The 19,459-nt window shown below is 38.9% G+C and overlaps 1 protein-coding gene across 1 annotated transcript in view; it reads left to right on the forward strand.

The window, feature by feature from the left end:
* Positions 1-19,459, forward strand: part of NELL2 (neural EGFL like 2) — a 159,409-nt gene that overhangs the window by 68,750 nt on the left and 71,200 nt on the right. The window contains exons 11-12 of the mRNA XM_050908420.1: positions 2,174-2,276; positions 5,326-5,454. Coding sequence (XP_050764377.1) covers positions 2,174-2,276; positions 5,326-5,454 — 232 coding nt within the window. The remainder of the gene's footprint in view (positions 1-2,173; positions 2,277-5,325; positions 5,455-19,459) is intronic.

Below are 19,459 nucleotides of genomic sequence, written 5' to 3' on the forward strand. Positions count from 1 at the left end.
CACTTTGAGGGCAAAATATACCCCAGGGACGGCTGCGAGTTGAGAATTACACGAAGTGCTGCAGTGGGTCCCGCGTTGCCTCTCGGGGTGGGGGGGGGGATGGGGATGGGGAGGAATTCTCTCTGGTTAGAGAGCTGCATGCTGCGGGGTGGAGTTGAAAACCTGAACACACATTTGCAACTCCGCTGGCCATGCTGCAGCTATCTATCGGACCAGTTTCTGGAAATCTCAAACCATTTTCCTACAGTTGTGAAGAAGTATGTTTTACAAAGTAGAACTGGAGACCATTGTTGTACTGTTGTTGATTTTTGTGAGCTTAATTCCTGGAGTAGGTGCTTTGAAACCCTTTTGAGAAAGGAAAGGAGAAGCTGACCAGAAAAAATTCTGGATTCAGTTGTATGCTTTTCAGGACTGTGAGGTCGTATTTTCAACATCACACCTGGTACATGAATTCTGTGATTAGTCAATGGATATAATTAACAACCATCAAAAGTTATGTGATGTTGCCGCGTGTTTCTTGCAGCTGGCAAGTGCGATGCTGTATGAACAAAATGCCTCTGTTGGCTGTGCTAGTCTGTATTTTGTTGATCATACTTGTTTGCTGGTGGACTGCCTGACTGTCCTGGTAGAAATACTGAGCAGCAACTTTGGCTGATTCAAATGCTGCTTTTTCAAGGACTGGAGTACATACAGTTTCTGCTGAACAGCCTTGTGAATGATAATTCAGAGCAGAAAATCCACATACTGTAAACTGTGTTGGTCAGTTAGAAGGTCATAGGTGGACACTGTTTTGTTACTACCAGAGTTCTCATAAAAGGATACAATTAATGACTCCAGCTCAAGAGAGACTTAATAGGAATGGTACAAGTATTGATTTCATGCTTGAAGGCTTATAATGATGTTATCAAGGCAATGTAGGGAATTTCTTCTTTTTGTCTGCATGTAATTCTAAACATCATTTTTTGTTTTGTTTTGTTTGGCTGCTGCGGTTGTACCTGCTACAGGCACGCACTTCTTTGTTGGAATATTATAGAGCAAGTGAATGAAAAATTCTCTTCCAAATTAGAATTTGTAAAAGGATTAAATGCAATCTAGACTACTCTAATTGATATTATTTCTATCAAAGGGGTTTTTTTTCTTTATTTTGTGGGATTGCTGGGTTTTGCTTGTCCTGGCGTACAACACATCTGTGGCTGGTTTGCTTTACTGTATTATCAGGTTAGGGTTGGTTTCTCTGTCAAGATTGTATAAGGTAAAGTTTGAGCAGTAATTTTTATATATTTCATGCTTAAAGAGGATTTAAAATTAAATGCTAGACCCATAACAATAATACATGCAATGGCATATGCATGATTTTAGGCACTTTTCTTGCATGCAGAAATACAGGGTCCTGAGTTCAGTGAGCTCATATTTTAACCAGGTTGCTGATTTTAAGGCAGATGCCTCTGAGGAACATGTTGTTGTTTGCCTTGTTTTCTGTCTTGGCCCTATCATGACTAGAGCACTGCAAGACACGTTAATTAGGGCCCGAGGGAGCCTAAAGGTGGTACATCTGCGGTAGCTGGATTGCTAAGGCAGGCATTTCGTGTGGTCAAACTGCAATGATTGCGTGTGACCTGCACTAAGTGCCTGAAGATATTCAGATACCGTCTTGTGGCATTGGACATTTCCAGACGCCTGATCCAAACTTAGCTGAGAAACTCTCTTTCCTAATAGGGAATCAGTGCCGGGTTCCTTCCGTGTTACTACCACAGCGTTGAGATCAGAGATGTTCAAGTTTGATTTTACTTGCTGTATAAATAACAAGCTGCTTTAGAGTATTCATTATGAGGAGCCTTGATTCTGGAATCTGCTGCCTCAGTTTTTGAGAAATAATTGTTACTCTTTCAGGCATAATTTTAAGAGAAACTTCTGAGGCAAGTCGCTTGACAGCTAAGATAAGAGAACAACGAGAGCTGTTGCCACACGTTTGCTTGCTTGAAAAGGTTTGAGTATAGAGGAGTTTCTGATGCTTTTATTGGGCTACCTTGTCCTTTCAAATGGTTTTGGAGGGTACCTGGAGTTTGGCATAGGCAGTTTTTTGTTTGTACTTTATAATGCTGAAACTCCACTAAAGTTACATTTATCTTTATTTCTTATCCCACAATATTAATCAATTACCTCAATTTAACAGGACCACAAAATGCAGCGTATTCCAAAAGACAGTTGTACAGCTTTGAACTGCCCAGAATCTCAACAGATCCCCTTATCTCACAGTTGCTGCAAAATCTGTAAAGGTAAGGTAATAGCGGGATATATATAAGCTCAGTGTAATTTTCCATTCTTATAGATTATATAGACTTTTTTCTGATCTTTTTGAATAGGACACTCCTATGCATGATAATCACTGTAGATCTTGGGAAGCTGAATAGATAACATCTGCATTGTGACATCTGAAAATTGTTTGTAAAATGTCTAATAGTTTAAATTCTGTGAAACATGTTTATACGTTTCATTCTAGCCAAAAATGAAAAGTCAAAGAAATTACATACATAATTAGTGGTTTTCTACCCTTCACCCACTCCAGTGTCCAAACAAAATGAGATTGGGGAAATGTCCATGTTCACCAGCACCTTTCTGAGATGCTTTGAGATGTCTCTTTCAGAGAACTGTTCGTGCTATGCAGTTGTTCGAAGACCGGAGTAACTTGTTTACCTGTTTGGGGTTGTGGTCTGCATCTAGAAGCAGAAGCTTTGGGGAATGTTTTTGTATGCTGCGTACCTTTGTGTGTTACACCCAGTCTGATCCTTACCAAAGAACAGAGGTGCAGGAAGTGCTCTGTGTCTCGAGCCCACTCTTTTGATCTGGACTAATACCGGTATCTTCAAAGCTATGAGCAATTGCATCTTCAAGTGGCTACATCTGTTTCTTCTATAGCTAAATAAGATAAATTGATACCTGGCATGAAAGAAGATGTTAGACTCTTGGGCTGATTTTAGGTGTACTTCAGTGAAGAGTGCAGCTATAGTTGTTTCGATGCTACTCAGCACAAACATGAAGGATATGATTAATGACATCAAGCAGAGAGATAAGAAAGTAGAAGAAAAGAACTTAAGAGAAGTTGATAGGTCTTGAAGTCTATCACAATCAAAAAGGATTTTTTTAATGATAATTTTCTATAAAATCTTCAGGGGCTTAGAGAAAAAATTCTGTGTTTCTTGTGTCTGATATAGCTAGAAAATTTTAATATATGTTGGATGAGTGCTTTCTGAACATTTTCAATCCTCCCTGAAGCATGCTAGCTTGGCCTCTCATGATCTATGGAGCTTATTCTTTAAATAAGAAGCTGCTGTACGCTATTATTCAGCAGCAAGTATTTTGTTTATTAATACAGCTGATACATAAGCATTGAGAATCTTAAGAATAACAAGAAAATCAATAAAAAAGCCCTCACCCTTTCTGGATGACATGTATGTTCTTAGTTATTTAATGCCAAAATCTGATACAAACCAATCCAGGCCAGGAAATCCAAAAGTAAGACTATTGCTTTGTCATTAACTCAGACTTCAATGAGGAGACAACAAAAAGGCAAAGAGTAGATGTCGCCATGGCCAGAGGTTGCTCTTGACACACACACTCCTGCTGTCATCAATGAGTATTGAAGACCCTCTAATGCTAGTAAAAGTGTAGAGCTTTTTGCTTCTTAATGTCCTATGTTAGATAACATCATTGTGGTAGCTACGGTGAATTATCATAATTAAGTAACATTACCTAAGCGTATCCCTAGGTTACAGGGAGACAATCCACAGCAAGGAAGAAAGAGAGAAAGAAAAACATCAGCCTGTCATATCATGATAGGTCTGTGATGTTTGCATCATGACCATGTCACTGGGTCTCAGTACTAAAACATTCTGCCTTTACTGGCTCTTCTGTTTCTCTTGTCTTGTTTTGCTTGGTTTGTGTTGCTTCACACTGTTCATGAGCTGCCCAAGTGCAAAACACCTCTCTGACCTGACTTCCAAGCAGACTATGCCATTGTCCGGCTTGAAGTGCTCATTTAACGTAGCTTCTGTGAAGTTAGGGGTAAAAGCTCTTTCATAGCAAAATATGAAGCAGAAGCCAGGCGGAGTGATAAAAATAATCATCTTTACTGCTAACAAATACTTGTTTGTTGTTTTGTAAGAGGCCTGTGTTGCATGCAGCCTGATTCCGGCTTGCATTCTGTAGCTGTTGCTGTTACGCCAGTCCCGGTCCCCTGAGCCTGACCCACATTCCCCAGTTCTCCTGTGGGAGGTTTTGAGAGAAGAAAATAGTTATTGGAAAACAACAGTGAAGTACTGCTGCTTGATCAATTCTAATGCTTCAGTTAAAGAAGAAAACTTTAAACAAATGAAATAATTGAGAAAACAATGGAGGAGACAAGCTCCACACCTTTATAGACAGATGTGGAAATTGTGGAAGCTTCAAGTCAGTTACTACAACCAGCTTGAATTTACTATAATAAAGGATGATTTAATGGTGTTCAGCAACATAGCAGCATTAGATTTCATGAGAGCAAACAGAAGGAATTTAAAGAAAACCTACTGAGTTAAAAGATTCAATCTAAATCTTCCAGCCTGGAAAAGAACTTCAGAATCTTAAAAATTTGTAATTAAGGAGCAATGGAAAACAGTCACACTCAGGAAAAATGGAAGGGAAAAAATAGGAAAACAGGAAATAGGGATGGCTAAAAGGTGGGATTTTAAAAATAAATTTCTCTGAAAGGGAAAGGATGATGCAATCGGGGAAGAGTATTCAGTCAGTGGAGCTTGCAAGGAAGAGATAAAGGGAAGAGAAAAGCAAAACAAGTCAATGTTAATCAAAGACTTTCGGTTAAATGTGGAATGATTTTATAAATACACCTGGGAACAAAAAATGCTAGGAAAAAAAAATACCACTAGTAAACGAGCTACTGAGTGACTAAGCTATTGAGCTCTTTTATAAATGTTCAAACAAACAAACAAAAAAAGAAAATGAAGAAAAATATATAATGAAGAAGTGTCCTGTAAAAGTACTTAACAATGACAAGGAGACAGTAAGGGGATTTAAGCAAGCCTCCTATCCAGCTGCCTTAGATCAATGCCATAACCTGAAATTGAATCGAAGACCTAGAGACAGTCTGTTCTTGTGGCCTTTACTACTCCTTTCATCTGTTTCATGCTTGGTACAATTTATTTTTCTATAGCTCACGGACAATAGAAAGATATTCTTTGACCTAACTGAGAAAAAGATTGGACTATCTTTGACAGGGATGTTTTATAATCCCTGGATTCTTTTTAACCCTCAATCATATTTGTTTCTGTACAGGCCATGACTTTTGCACTGAAGGACATAACTGTATGGAGCATTCTGTCTGCCGAAACCTAGATGACAGAGCTGTCTGCAGCTGCCGAGACGGCTTCCGAGCCCTTCGAGAGGACAATGCCTACTGTGAAGGTAATACCTTGTATAGATGCTTAGCTCCACTGTAGAAATTACTGTGGGATGAATGTATTGATTCATAAGTTGTCAAAGGGATAGGCCTATTAAATGCCATGGATGAGATATGCAGCATATTAATCAACTAAAATAATTATCTCTCCAATTAAGTTCTTTAAAAAAAATTTAAAAAAATCTGTTCAGTGTCAAAGTGGCAAGTTAGTATGGCTGAGGTCTTGAATTAGAAACATGCTTCCATAGGAAAGTTTTCCTTTTTTTTTTCTCCATGGTATTCAGGCAACCTAAAAGTCAACCATTTGAATAGCATATTAGTATAACATTTAGTTTCTCTTTTCACTGCTGCCTGTTCCCATTCTCTCTCCCCAGGAAGTAAGTAAATGCTATAGACTAGATACTAGTATTGTTAATCATACTGAGTAATGATTTATGATTTGAGCTGCTCTTTTGGTATCAGGGAGCAACAAGCTACTTAATCAGAAGAGAAGCCTCTATAATTTGTGTCTTTACAATCTAGCATAATCCTGTAAAAAAAAAAAACATGCCCACTCCAGCAGTGAGAGCCAAAGTCCTCTGCACAATCTCTTAGCTTTTGTGCTAACTGTTGCTCTTCCTCGTGAAAACTCTGACTCTGCAAACACATAATACTAATGTACTATCAGGCCATTCTTACCATAAAACTTAAGAGTTGGCAGCAGGATGGCCTTTGACTAATAAGCAGTTCAGTTCAGATTTAGCCTGCTAAATTGAAATTCAAGCATCTGTAAGTAGAGTCTAAGGTACTCTGCAGTCCCACCTAATACCTGGATTGTTCTCTGGCAAAGCACAATTAAATAGGATGAGTCAAGGCCTTTTAAGACTGTTCATTTGGCTGAACTCTGTAAAAGTTAATGCCTGCAGCTTACTTGAGTTAGTAGCTGCATTAACGCCAGTGGGAATGCTCATCTGTAGATTTAGATTTGAGAATTCATGACTGTTTTCAGGAAAGGAGCATATAATTAATTCAGCTTTGCATACCTCTGCTTCATGTTTATGGTAAGCCTTCTGATGGAAGCCTATTTTGAGAAGTAGAACGAAAAATCATGCAGAAACAAATCCCTTGCCCGTCATCATGTCCCAGCAGGCATCTGACATCAGGACCTGCTGTATAGCTTGTTCTGTGTTGCAGCATCAGTTACTTTTTATCCCATAGTCCCTGGAGACTATGCCAAGGCTTAGGCTGTGGATCTGCATTTCTGGGAACACATCAGCCATTTCCTCTTTGAGGGGGTCACTGGAGCAATGGAGTTATGGTGAAATCAGGTCCTTTAAGAAGTTTTTTTCTGTGGCTCTATTGTTACTCTGCTGAATGAAAGCAGAAAAACAAGTTATGCTCTCTTAGTGATCTCCACATCACTCAAATTAGAGTCTGTTGCTAAGTGTGGACCTTGCTAGGCATGTCATAAGCAAAAAACAAGAGAAGCTTTTTGATCAGCATTGGTGGTGAAATGTTTAGATGAGGACACAGCAGATTATCATATGTGAGACTGCTGCATTCGTATTATAACTGGATTTGCCAGTTTGTGCAGTATCTGAATGCAATATGATGATTTTTTGAGAAGATTGCTTGGCCTGATTGCTTCTATATGGGTAAATGACATTGTTTCTGAGTGGTAATTGTCGATCTGCTTAAGTGCTTTCAGAAAACTTGCATAAGTGAATAAAAGGTTGGGACACATTATTTACATAAAAGTAATAATTTTACATATTACTATGTTTAGATGCATTAAATTCTCTCTTAAAAATGTGTGTGATTTAGGGCCTGATCCAGGAACACTTGCTCACATTGAAAATAGCGGGAGTAAGTCCCATTAGGAAGATGTTCCCACGTGAGCAAAGCTCATGAGATTGGGTCACTGCCAGATGAGGTTCTCCCAGCCAAGGGCGAAGCTAACTCAGCAGGCAAAACAGCCCAGCTTTTATGCTAGCTATGTACCGTAGCTGCAGTGTAGGCAGCACACTTGAACTATGCACACTTGGTACACAGGTCCAGACCCGGCCTTGGCTGGCCATCCCTGACTGAGAGAGAAGGTCATATGCTGGAAGGAGGGGAAACAAGCTTACAGATTGAAACTTTAGGATTGTTTTTGGGGAAGAGGAGGGGCAGGGGACTGAAATACCCATGTTTCTTCAGAGTTGTGCTTTTAGTATTGTATCCCTTTTTCCAGCCCAAATGTCTCTTTGAGCGCTGCGTTTTTTATTTCTGGAAAGAGACTTTTACCTTAATATTAAAAAATGTAATGGCAAAGGGCACAATAGCGATAGTGTAACACCAAGTCTTTTCAGAGTCCCGTTCCTTATCTTGAAAGGCTGAAATGGTCCCAACCTCCGTTTCTCAGCACATACCCTTTCTTCACTGTGCTGTTATTGTAGCTTTAATTACGAGCAATGCCAAGTGTAGAAATGTTGAGTTAACACAAAGCCTTTCGGAGAAGGCTTTTTGTAATGGCTGGAGCCCATGGGTATGATAGCTGTTTCTATGTTCGCACTTCACAATCTTCAAATATACTGCAAAATTGGATGTCATTGATTCTCTGTTAGAGCCAAACTTCACTAAATACAATCCTGATTTGTGCCTCAGCACTGTCAAAATTGAAAGAATAAACAGAAGTAATGATGCTCCCATTGGCAGAACTTCTCCTTAAGGTAGAAGAACAAAAATAAAAATATTCAAAGCTGATTTCAGTGTGGGTCTGGAAAAGCTGCATAAATTTAATCTGAATGATGGAAGAGTTTGGCTTCTGTCCTAGAAAGAACTGGTGCTTTTCCAAAGCTGTGTGATGTCTCTAGACACTGTTACGGTGGATACCTTTCTGTTTTGTAATAATAATATTTGTTAATATTTATGTCACATTTAGCTTTCCCTTGGAGGACTGTTTAAAGCAATACTTAAAGAGTTGGGATTTCTTCATTTATGTGCTGTAAGCCTTATTCCAAGTACTCTGAAATCTATTTTCTGCCTCAGGTTATTATGCAGTTTGAGATACCTTGTGGGCAGGTTGGGTATGGATTATGCTGTGCTGCCCAGGTGTAGGTGCTTTTGAATATAGCATCCTTGGTGTATAGCCTACCTAACATCAATGTTTTACAAAAATGGATGTTCTGATGAAGTGCAATTAGTTTTTCCCAAAGCAATACCTGCAGTGCTCTCAAACTGATGATTGCCCTCCGGGATGTATTTCAAATAGTGTTCAATGGCCACTACATTTGTGGTGGTGGAGTTATGCTGAAAAAGTTTTTAAGGATAAAGTTTGTGACTTTTGGCTATCAAGATATTATGATGCATCTAGAGGAGTGAAATATACCCATATTTCAGATAAGACAGGTTTGCAAATAGTCTGCTGGTGGCAGCTTTAGGTGTTCTTCTCAGATCCTTGAACCTAAGCTGTTTTCATGCACCGTGTCATGCACTGTTGGCAGTCCTCAAAAGATGTGTTTGGGGAGGAGGTGTTACTTGTACCCTTTGGAGACTGCACTTGGAAGGATTGCTTGAAGTCTGATTTTCTGATTTAATAATAGCGTTCAACTATCTCTGTGCAAAATCTGATTTCACTTCGGAAGTGTTGCCAAGGATTGCTGATTAAATAGAAAGGAGAGTAGGCTCAAGAAAGAAGACAGGAGAAGGCAGTAATCTTTTGTAAGCATCAGGACTGAACATGATCTGAGAAAAACAGGTTATTTCCTTCTTTATCAAGAGGATTTTGCCTGATGCAGAGGCCGTTTTACATCATGTACTGATTTTGGCTGGGATGGAGTTAATTTTCTTCATAGCAGCCTGTATGGTGCTGTGTTTTAAATTTGTGACTAGAACAGTGTTGATAACACATGGATGTTTTAGCTATTGCTGAACAGTGCTTGCACAGTGTTAAGGCCATCTCTGTTTCTCACTTCCCCCACAGCGAGTAGGCTGGGGATGGGCAAGAGATTGGGAGGGGACAGAGCTGGGACAGCTGAGCCCAACTGACCAAGGGGATATCCCAGACCATACGACGTCGTGCTCAGCAGTAATAACGGGGGTACTCTTTCTAAGGTGGCTGTTGCTCAAAGTCTGGCTGGGCATCAGTCTACTGGTGGGAGCTGGAGAGTGATTCCCTTTGAATCACTTTTTTTCCCCTTTTTCCCCTTCACTTATTAAACAGTTTTTGTCTCAACCCATGAGGTTTTTCTCACTTTCGGTCTTTTGATTCTCTCCTCCATCCCACTGGAGGGTGGAGTGAGCAGCTGGTGGGTGCTGAATTGCTGAGCAGGGTCAGCTGTCCACACATCACAAATTTACCTTATGGGTGTATGGACCATAATGTTTATTTTCTGATATTTGAGAATTTAGTTGTACTAGTTGCACAGTGCACAACCTAGCTAACTTATCTTAACAATTTGGGATGATTTAATATTATTAAACAAACTTCTGTGAAACCATTTTCTATTTTTATTCTAATTTATCCTTTTTCCTCAGTAACTCTCCTAGTTTCTCTGCTGTTGCCATGTTTGTCCCAGTTTCAAGTGTAGGAGCTGAAATGAGACCAAAGACTGGGTAACTATCTACATTTGAGAATTGCATCAGCTTCACTGATGATTGTCCCTCGAGGGGAGAAGGTCTTCGGTTTAGAAATCTGCTTTTGAATAAGCTAGCTTGATTTGAGTCATCATCAGTGAAGTAGGCAGTCTTAGAGGATGAATTGTCTCTTTCCAGAGTAGATATCTGAAGCACCACTTGGTTGGACCTCATCAGGTTTCCCTTAGCTCAGAGTTGTATGTTCTCATCCTGCTTGGAAAGATCCCTGTGTTTGGGTAAAAATACTAATGCATTATTCAACCCTCTCCCCCAACAACAAAAACATTAAATTTCTTCACTTACCTAATTAGTACAGTCTGTTGTTAATCTTACTGTTAATCTTGTTGGTTTTAACTACTGGATTACAAAAATAAAGTACATTTTCAGAATGAGCCTGATTTCTACAGATTGCAGTGAAGAGAAGAAATCTTACAAAAGATAAAAAGTAATAATCAAATGGCAGTAGGATATGTGTTGCATCATATTGGCCAAGTACAGTAATCAACAACGCATTTTTCTTCAAGCAAGTGTAGTATTAAGAAGAGCGTAAGTAAGATAGAAACCTCTGTAATGGAGATAAACCCCAGAGTATTAAAATATATTCTGTTAAGTCCTCTGGGTCTTTAATAACCAGTACTGGGTTGCTAGCTTTTCTGTCTTCATGGTATGCACGATATTTTTTCGGGTGAGAGTCCTACTTAGGAGGTCTGCAGTACTGTCAGTTTTGTGAAACTGGGAAGGTTACCCAAGCTTCTCTCTTCATACATAAATTCTTTTTTGTAAGTGAGATGTGGCAATAATATCACATATAGCTAAGAAATAAAGATTTCCATCTCCATCATCTGGCAGTGTTTGAGTCATTACTGTGTCATTTGGGGTTGGGTTGGAAGACTAATCAAGCAGAAAGAAAAACTTTCACTCCAGGAGGGCAGAATGTTATTTCCGAATCTCTATTATAAAGTAATTAAACATTATTAATATTAAAATTAACGTTAATATTAAACAGTATTAATATATTATCAATTATTAATATTTTTTCTCAGCAAAGGCAGTAAGTGCCATCTTATTTCCATCATTATATTACTAAGAAATCTAAATATGAAGAATTATCAGGCCAGTTCTAATGTGTCAGTGTGTCAGAGTGGGCCAAATCCTTCTTGTCTGCCATGGCTCTTATTCAGGAAGATAATAAAGCATATTCCTAACTTAAAGTGTACAAGTAGTATCCCTGACACCAGTGGTGCATACTGGGGTACAGGTAGTCCCACCGCCTGTAGCAGTGGGATAGTTTGTACATGTACAAATTGCAGGATGTGATTCAGTGTTATTTGATTTTAATTACTGCTACAGGAAGTGTGTTCAGACTGATTCTATCATCCGCCCATAGCCAGGACTGACTGTTGATGTTACTACAATAAAAAAAAGCTGAAACTAGTCATACAAAGGGAGCCTCTTGGAAACTCTTTTAAACTCCTCTGTGCTACCAGTGCCTGGCAAGGAGATGCTTTATTGTACTGAGAGCAGCCCTTTTCCACCAGCAATAAAAGCATATGTTGCATTTTGTTTTTAAATGAGGAATTAAGGTGAAAGTTTTCATACAAATTGCTTAAATCTGCAACCTCAAAGCAAAAGAGAAAAGAAACCAAAGCCTTACTTCTGTTCTTGTTTTCCTTTCTCTCCAGTTTTTACTAGTAGCTGGAGGTGAATACTGAAAGAATTAGATGCTGTTGCTGTGCTGAAAAGTAGCCACAGCCAGCTGGTTGGTTTTCTTTCGTAACTTTTAAAACCTCAGTCTACAAGTGCGATGCGTCTTAACGATACGTAGAGGCTGGATCCCCAAGAGCTGTAACAAAGACACAGAAATGCCTGGCATGAAACCAAACTGAATTTAAAATAAAGATTCTTTTATGAGCAATAGCAGCCACAGTGATTGTATCTGTTATGGTACTCTAACTAGTGTGGGATCGTTTGAGAGACAGCTGAGTTGTGATATCCCCACTTGTTTCTGTAGAACAGGCAGTAATCTACTGGATAGCTTGCAGGAAAGTGCTGCATGCTTTAGACCCTACCCAAACCCCAAATACAGTCTAACCCACCAACAGGGGCCTTACCACAGCTTATAGGTACTATCCTGTTATGCATGCATCTGTCTTCTGACAAGGAGTTTTAAAATACACACGTGCAGTACAACCTGTACTGTCTCTTCCTGAAAAGACTGATACGTATTTGTAGTTTCTGTATAAAAATATTAATGCTCCTTATTCCCCTTTTAAAATAGGGGAAAACAAAAACACTAACAGTGGCAAGTATTTCTAAATTCTTGACATTCACAGTTCAAAATGATGAGAAGCTGTCATACTTGAAAAAAAAAGAAAAAGATTATTTTGCAGTTCAAATATAAAGACCTATTTCTAACCAAGTGCAGTGCTTAAGGGGGATGGATCATAAACTGGAGTCTCAGTAAGTTGTTCTGATTTTTGGAATTCACTAATTAATCACATACAACATCCTTTTTATTCTCAGTATGCAGCTACATCAGATTAGTTATTTGGTGCCTAAGGAAAGGTCCCCCGGGATGCTTTCATGTCTGACAGATAACTATATATAATTACTTGTTTTATCATGTATACACTACCATATGAATTAATTATAAGATATTAAATAGTAAGAAGATGCAGTTTGCCAAGTAAAACATTACATGATGGCAGATAATATTTGTTTTCAAAAATGTCCTGTGATATATATTTTTAAAACTACATAATGTATGTGGAGTCCAGTGATATTTTCATGAGACTGAGATGAAGATTTCATTTTCTTCCAAGAGTCTCACTGGCACAGGTAGCTGTTGAACAGTATCTCCTACTGCATGTTTAACAAGGACAGTTTTATCTCAACAGTCTGTCTTCCTTTCCAAAAACTGGGGCAAGTTGAAATAAAAACAACTCTTTGTACTGTTAAAAATGATATTTCTGAAATGCTGTGATGTATTGTGTCCTTTCAAAGCTATGTAGAGCTTCTGTCAAGGAATGTAGACCTTGAGCGACTTTGCTTTTATTTTAGGAGTATTTTCTGTCCTAATAGCCCCCTCTCAGGCTTCAGGAGATGGACAGAGAAATCATGAACTTAAGCAAAAATCAGAGATTTAAAACAATGTGAAGGGAAAAGCACCAAGATGTGTACAATGTGTCTATGTGTTATCTACGCACTTTAGTTATGGGCGAGGAAAGGACACACCTTGTGTGAAGATCCAATAATTAGAATTTATCTTTAGTCTAATTGATGCTTTAACAGTCTAGTCAAGATATAATGACCTCTTATTAGTTCAGTCACAACAGTGCTAACCCTTGCAATCCAACTCACCCAGTTTCTCTTAAGGTCTATTAATAATTCAATAAAAATCAATAGACAGAAGTAGCTGCCTATTTCCTCTTACCCTCCCTATGCACTGCTACAGTGAGTTGTTAGTGGCCCAAGTTCTTTGCGGGGAGCAGCATGGTGGGGATGGTGGAAGGTTATTTTATTTTTTCTCCTTGGTCTTTGTGTATGCTTGAGGTTATTTTTGTATATTTTAACTCAATACATGAGGTATATTCTTGTAGTTGGTTCACAAGGTTAGTTATATTGTGATTCGTTAGGTTTTAGTGCTTTTCTCTTTTGGGGGAGGAGAGACACACAACTGCAGGAAGGTAGGCAAAAATAAAAATAATAAAAAAACCCAACAACAAAAAAACAGTTTCAGAGGCAGATCGTATACGCGTGACCACTTGGTAATTTTGCTGTTGGAGCCTTTTACTGGCTGTTGGTAACACCAAAGGCACAGGGCTATATATATATAAGGAGAAGAAAAAGTCAAGGATTATCTATAGAGGGTATGAGTGATGACAACTATGGTGGTGCAGTCAGCTGGAATAAATAACGTGGGAGATTGTGAGAACATACACAATTTTGATTGAAGTTGGTGTTAACATCCTTTGTGGAATATGTCAGTTGGAAAAACTGCTGCACTGGATTTGACAGAGCAAAGCAAAACAAAAGTGCAGCGATTGGTTTGTGACTGACTGGAGTAACAGTAGTAGTTAAACCATAGGCTTGCCTGGTGATGGAGAGCCTAGAAATAGTAGTGGGAGGAGGAGGCACAAGGGCTGTGCCAGAGCCCAGAGATATTTTGTCCTCTTAGACAGAGAGTGAGAAAGGTATACGCAGGAGGAGACACATAGGAGGATAGCGTTGTGGAAGCCAACGCACACGAGATACTGAAACTAGGTTGTAGCTGAAAATGAAGGGAGCCTGGAGAGAACAGGAGCTTGGAAATATGGTTGGGGAAGTGGCAGAGACCCTACTAAGAGGATTTTTATTGGAGCAATGGACTGGGAAGTTTTAATGTACTAAGCACTTGAGCAATTGGGAAGGAAGAGTTGGAGGACGAGTTAATGTGTTTGGTGGTGAAAGGAAAAAAACCAATACTTTCACAGATGAGTAAGCTGGTGGGGGCTTGCTTCAAAGTTATGGCAGTTGTGGTCTATCCTTTTTCTTTTAAGGAGGAGGAGCTGGTGAGGGAATGGGTTGAAGACAGGAGGAGAGACAAGGTAAGCAAGATCTGGAGACAGGACCAAACTTACTCAGGTAGAAAGTGGGTCAGGGAGGAAAACAGCAGAGAAGCTTGATGTCAGAGGTAGAAGGTGAGAAAAGAAGGGCTATTGTTGGTGGAGGCAAGATAAAGAGAAAGAAAAAGGACAGAACTTTTTTCCCTTTGTGACCCTGTCCAGGATGCAGGACAGGTTGTGTTGGTTTTAAATCCATGTTTACCTTTTTCAGTGGTATTGGTTGCTGTGATCGGTTACTGTTTGTTCTCCTCTTTCATAGTCCTTTAATTGGTAAGTAACATCTGCTGATCTTGTGATGCCCTTTTTCTAGGTCAGGGGCGAGATGAGAAAGTCTCAACCTTTCCCAGCTTGTCTATTTCTGTATGAGTCAGGGCAGTAGTGATCAAAAATAAGGGCCTGAAGGCCCTTTATGGTGACCATCATTACTGCCATCCATCCTTGGGATTCTCAGCAGAGAGGTCCAAGATTTGGAGGAATGGTGGGTACATGATGCCCTTGCTCTTAGCAGTGGAGTCCTAAGGTCAGGATGGAGGTTTGCTGATGAAGTCGATGTGGGAGAGGTGGAAAAGCATTATCCTCTTCAGCAGGTAAATGTGGGGCTTTATATTTATGGGCTGTGAAGACAGAACCTTTCATTAACAAAAAAAATGTGGTTTTTTTGTTCGTTTTGTTTTTAAATTGTAGGTCTAATCTAGTCTACTCTTGTGTTCAGGGTAATTTTTGATGCGCTTATGAAATAAATTTTTATAAATAAAGCTTTTTATGCTCCTGTTTGCTCTCTTCCTAGGTACTTCATATTATTTGTTGCAAAAATCCTGCAAGAGCATCTCCCTGCCCACCATATGCCTCTGTAAGTGTGATCAGGGAGATCACTGATGCTAGATACCATTGAGTTTTAAAGGAAATGGCTGGAGGCAGGACACTATCCATAAAGGATCCTCTGTTCTGGAAATAGCCTCCTCTCTTTACAGCCCAGATTTACTGACTTAGTACGAGACTCATTTGTTCTGGTAGGCTTTTGTGGTGGATAAAGGCAATGATGGATAGTGAGGCCTAAGGAGAGGCTTTGTTTGTTAGCATGAGGCTTTGGTCAACAATGATTTATAGATTGCAGGTCAAGTTCTCTTCTTATTCATGGGATTGTAAAACATAACTGGGAATTTCACTCTGGGGAAGCAAACTCATTAGGGTGCAGGAGGAAGGGATACAGGGAAACTTTTCCTGGGTTATGTATTTTGCATAAATTCTGTTTGAGTGCTTGGGGGGATAAAGAAAGGCATTTTTTTTTCGGTTTTGATGTTTTTGCAAGTATAAATAAATCATTGAAGTGCAGATTCCAAACACTTTTGCACTAACCAATTTTCCCAGAGATGCCTCTTTTATCTGTTCCACTGGGAAAAGAGCAGGTTGATGATCTCCATGACTACATTGTTGTCAGTACATCACAGCTGGTGGCTCAGTATCACATCACAGACTTCAAGCACACAAGTCTTTATTGTTGAATGTGTAGAGCCATTGGAGTGATGCATTCATCCTATTGAACTGACTTGAGCATCTTACTGGCTAAACAGTAAGACATTAATGTGCATTAATATGCTAACTAGGCTTTTTGGCAGGGGAAAATTAAGATAAATGTTGTAGGCTTTCTTAGATATTGAAATGCATCAGGTTTTCTGTTGTACTTGGTGCATTTGTATCTAAAGGTGAATAAAAGGCTACACCAGTGTTTCAACCAGTAAGCAGGATGAAAAGGCTTTTATTGTGGTAGCTTTGAAAGAGAACAGATGTTGGGCTCTTTCCCTGCCCCAGTTCAGTCTTCCTTGATCTGTAATACCTTAACCTAATGTATACGAAGCTTGCATATGGAGTGCTGAAGGGGGAATGGAATCGCATGTTTTTAGTGTGGTCAATCGCTGTGTGACTAGTTGTCATTTGAGTGTTACTTTACCCTTTTTGTATTAATTATCTTTTGTGTCCAGTGGTGATGTAATTTAGTGCCAAAGTTGCAAACTGTTTGTAAAAGCAGCTTCTTATCAGCTGTGTGTCCATGGTGTAGAGCAATGGAGTTTTGACACTTGATTAGGGTCTTTAGGTGCCAATGTGATATAATAATTTGATAGTAGCAATAATAATCACTTTATTTCCTTTGCATTCCCTATAGGTTTTCTAGAGAGCTGGGTAGGAAAGAGTTTTGTTTTCCAGCAAGCGTTTAAAAAAATGTGGACAGTATCTTTGCAAATCAGTTTGGGAAAAGAAAAATCAGATTTGTTCAAATGAAACACTTCAAAGTTAGCTTGATCAGTTGTGGTTTGGGTTTTTTTTTTTTGTAACAATTGAACAAGCAAGGTTTTGAAATAAAGGCAATTATAAATAAAACATTTTGCAAAACCTCAATATGTGGTATGTTGGCAAAATGAAAGCTTTTATTTAGAACACTTCTAAATTAGGAGGTTTGAATCAAAGTAGCTCTGGCTTTAAGTTTTTCAGTACAAAATGAAAACCATTAGCGTTTTGGGTCTCCTGTGGCTATTTACCTGCCAAAGCAATCATTAATATAGTTTTCAGAAAGTTCTATTAATGCTTTTGAGGCTTTGGATCTTTAAGTAGAATTTTCTGAGGGTGCCAAAACCAGCTCCTAGGCAGTCTGTTGATGCCAAGAACATAAGGCCTCTAATTACTCAAAGACTGATGTTGTCACTTAAATACAAATCAACACCATTAATTTAATATGGAGTTGTGAACTGGAATTATGAAAGACACAAGTTGCATCATTTGTGGTGGTAGCTGAGGCATATGTTGTACTGCTGGCTGGTTTTGTGAACTGCACATTTACGTTTCTGCAGAACATCTGTACATCCGGAGATCTGTGCCATTTTCCACTTCCCGTGCAAAACCAGCTGCCTCTGTGGTAGTCTTGTGATAGCTTCACCTTTTTTTTGCTTTCTTAGATGGCTTTCACAAAGTGTGTTTTGAGCCTTAGTATAATCACTGTGCTCACTGTAAATACACATTTATTTGTGTGTGTATGTATGTACATGAAAATTACAAAATTAGCTTTTCCAAATCAACGCCCTAATAGAGCTATGATTCTTCCATGCCTGCAGAGCTTACAGGGAAAGGAAGGGAAGGAAACCAGCTGAAGTATATTGGCTGTGAAACTCTTAGGAACTGAATTTGTGCAAAGCAGGCTGGGCTCACCACCCTGAGCATTTGCAGTGGACACCTTCATGGTTTGTAGCCAGCTACCCCCAGCTTCTCCAGCAGAATCCAGCAGAACAGTTGCACTGCAGAGAAACTGGGGAAAACAGAAGTTTTTTTCAAAACTGAATGAAATTAGAAAATGACTACAGGATTGCTAATATTCAGTGTGTCGCATTGTTTTGTACTGGAAGGCAAATTTTCTTCTGGGAATGTAAAGAGGGAAAAAAAAGCAGGCAATGAGTGCAGTTGGTAAGTAGCTATTGATTGAAAGATGCTGGGAAGAGAGGAAGAATTGGGAGATAAGCATACGACCTAAACAGGAGTAAAGTACAGGAGTTAACACTGTTGACATGTAGCATCACAGCATTAAGAAGTCAACCCTGATTTGAGTTTATGTATCCAGTCTATTGTTTTGAACTATCATCAGACTCTGGAACACAACACTGTTTTCCAACCAGAGATTTTATTTTCAACTCTGAAAGCTGTAAACATTATTGAAAACAGGGAGGACATAAAAACTGATGAGCAGGAAAAAAACAAGCCAACAATCCACCCTTTTGATTTTTAACATACTTTTGTAGCAAGGTTCAGTGGCACATTGCATGACAATATAACTAGATGTACGGAGCATCTCAGTAATGCTGTCTTTATCATTAGTATTACAGGAACAGCATGCTACTAAGCACTTCCAAATTAATATAGCTTTTCTTCTTTGTGGCATAATAATAGTGTGCAGAAGTTTTTTTGTTATTTGTGGTGCTTTCTCTGTTTTACCATTGAAGTATAACCTGCTACAAGAAATACGTCTAATTTTGCAGCCCAAGGGAGTACCAAAACCAATCAGGTTTTGAAGTCCATGCCTACGGTGATTTATGTCTGGAGTTTGCTCTAGGACTTTATACTGCAGCAGGTATTCCACCCCAACAAGTATTTTATCAAGTTGCAATTTTTTCTGTCAGACCAGATCTTTATATAACTTGGATCCTTTCAGGTTCCTTTCAGATATGACGTGTGTATATGTATCTATATACATATGTATGTAGATATGTATAGATATAGATATATGTGTTTATATATATTAAAATTACCGATTGGCTACATTGTAGTTCTAAGAGAAACTTATAATAAGTTGTGGTGTCTTTTCAGATCTTAGCATGTTCCTTACAGTTTCTTCCCAAAGAACAATACCTGTTAGATCAAAGGCATGTAGTATGCGTATTGTAGTGTGTTTGTATACTGATGACTGCAGTGACTATACGGGTACAGTGATGGATGACATTGCAGTGCTGAGGCAGTTGGTCTGCTGTTTGGGACTGCAGTTTTTTTTTTTGTTCTTATTTAAATCATAGGAATAACATCATAGGCACTTCAAAAGGAAAGATGTAAGCCAATGTAATCTTCTTTGTAACTCTACTAACAGCTGTTCACAGAAAGTTCATGCTGCTTCTCTTGTTTGAACACTTCAAGCAGTTTTTTTAAAGGAGAAAGCAAAAAAACTTCCCAAAATGCATTGCTGTTCAAGTAACTTTTTAGTCTAACCCACTACTGATGGAAGTGAATAGCAGTGTATCGAGAGATTGCAAAGAACGCCGCCGAATTTGACTCGTGT

Source organism: Gymnogyps californianus, chromosome 1, assembly GCF_018139145.2.
Source record: "Gymnogyps californianus isolate 813 chromosome 1, ASM1813914v2, whole genome shotgun sequence".
Taxonomy (NCBI): Eukaryota; Metazoa; Chordata; class Aves; order Accipitriformes; family Cathartidae; genus Gymnogyps; species Gymnogyps californianus.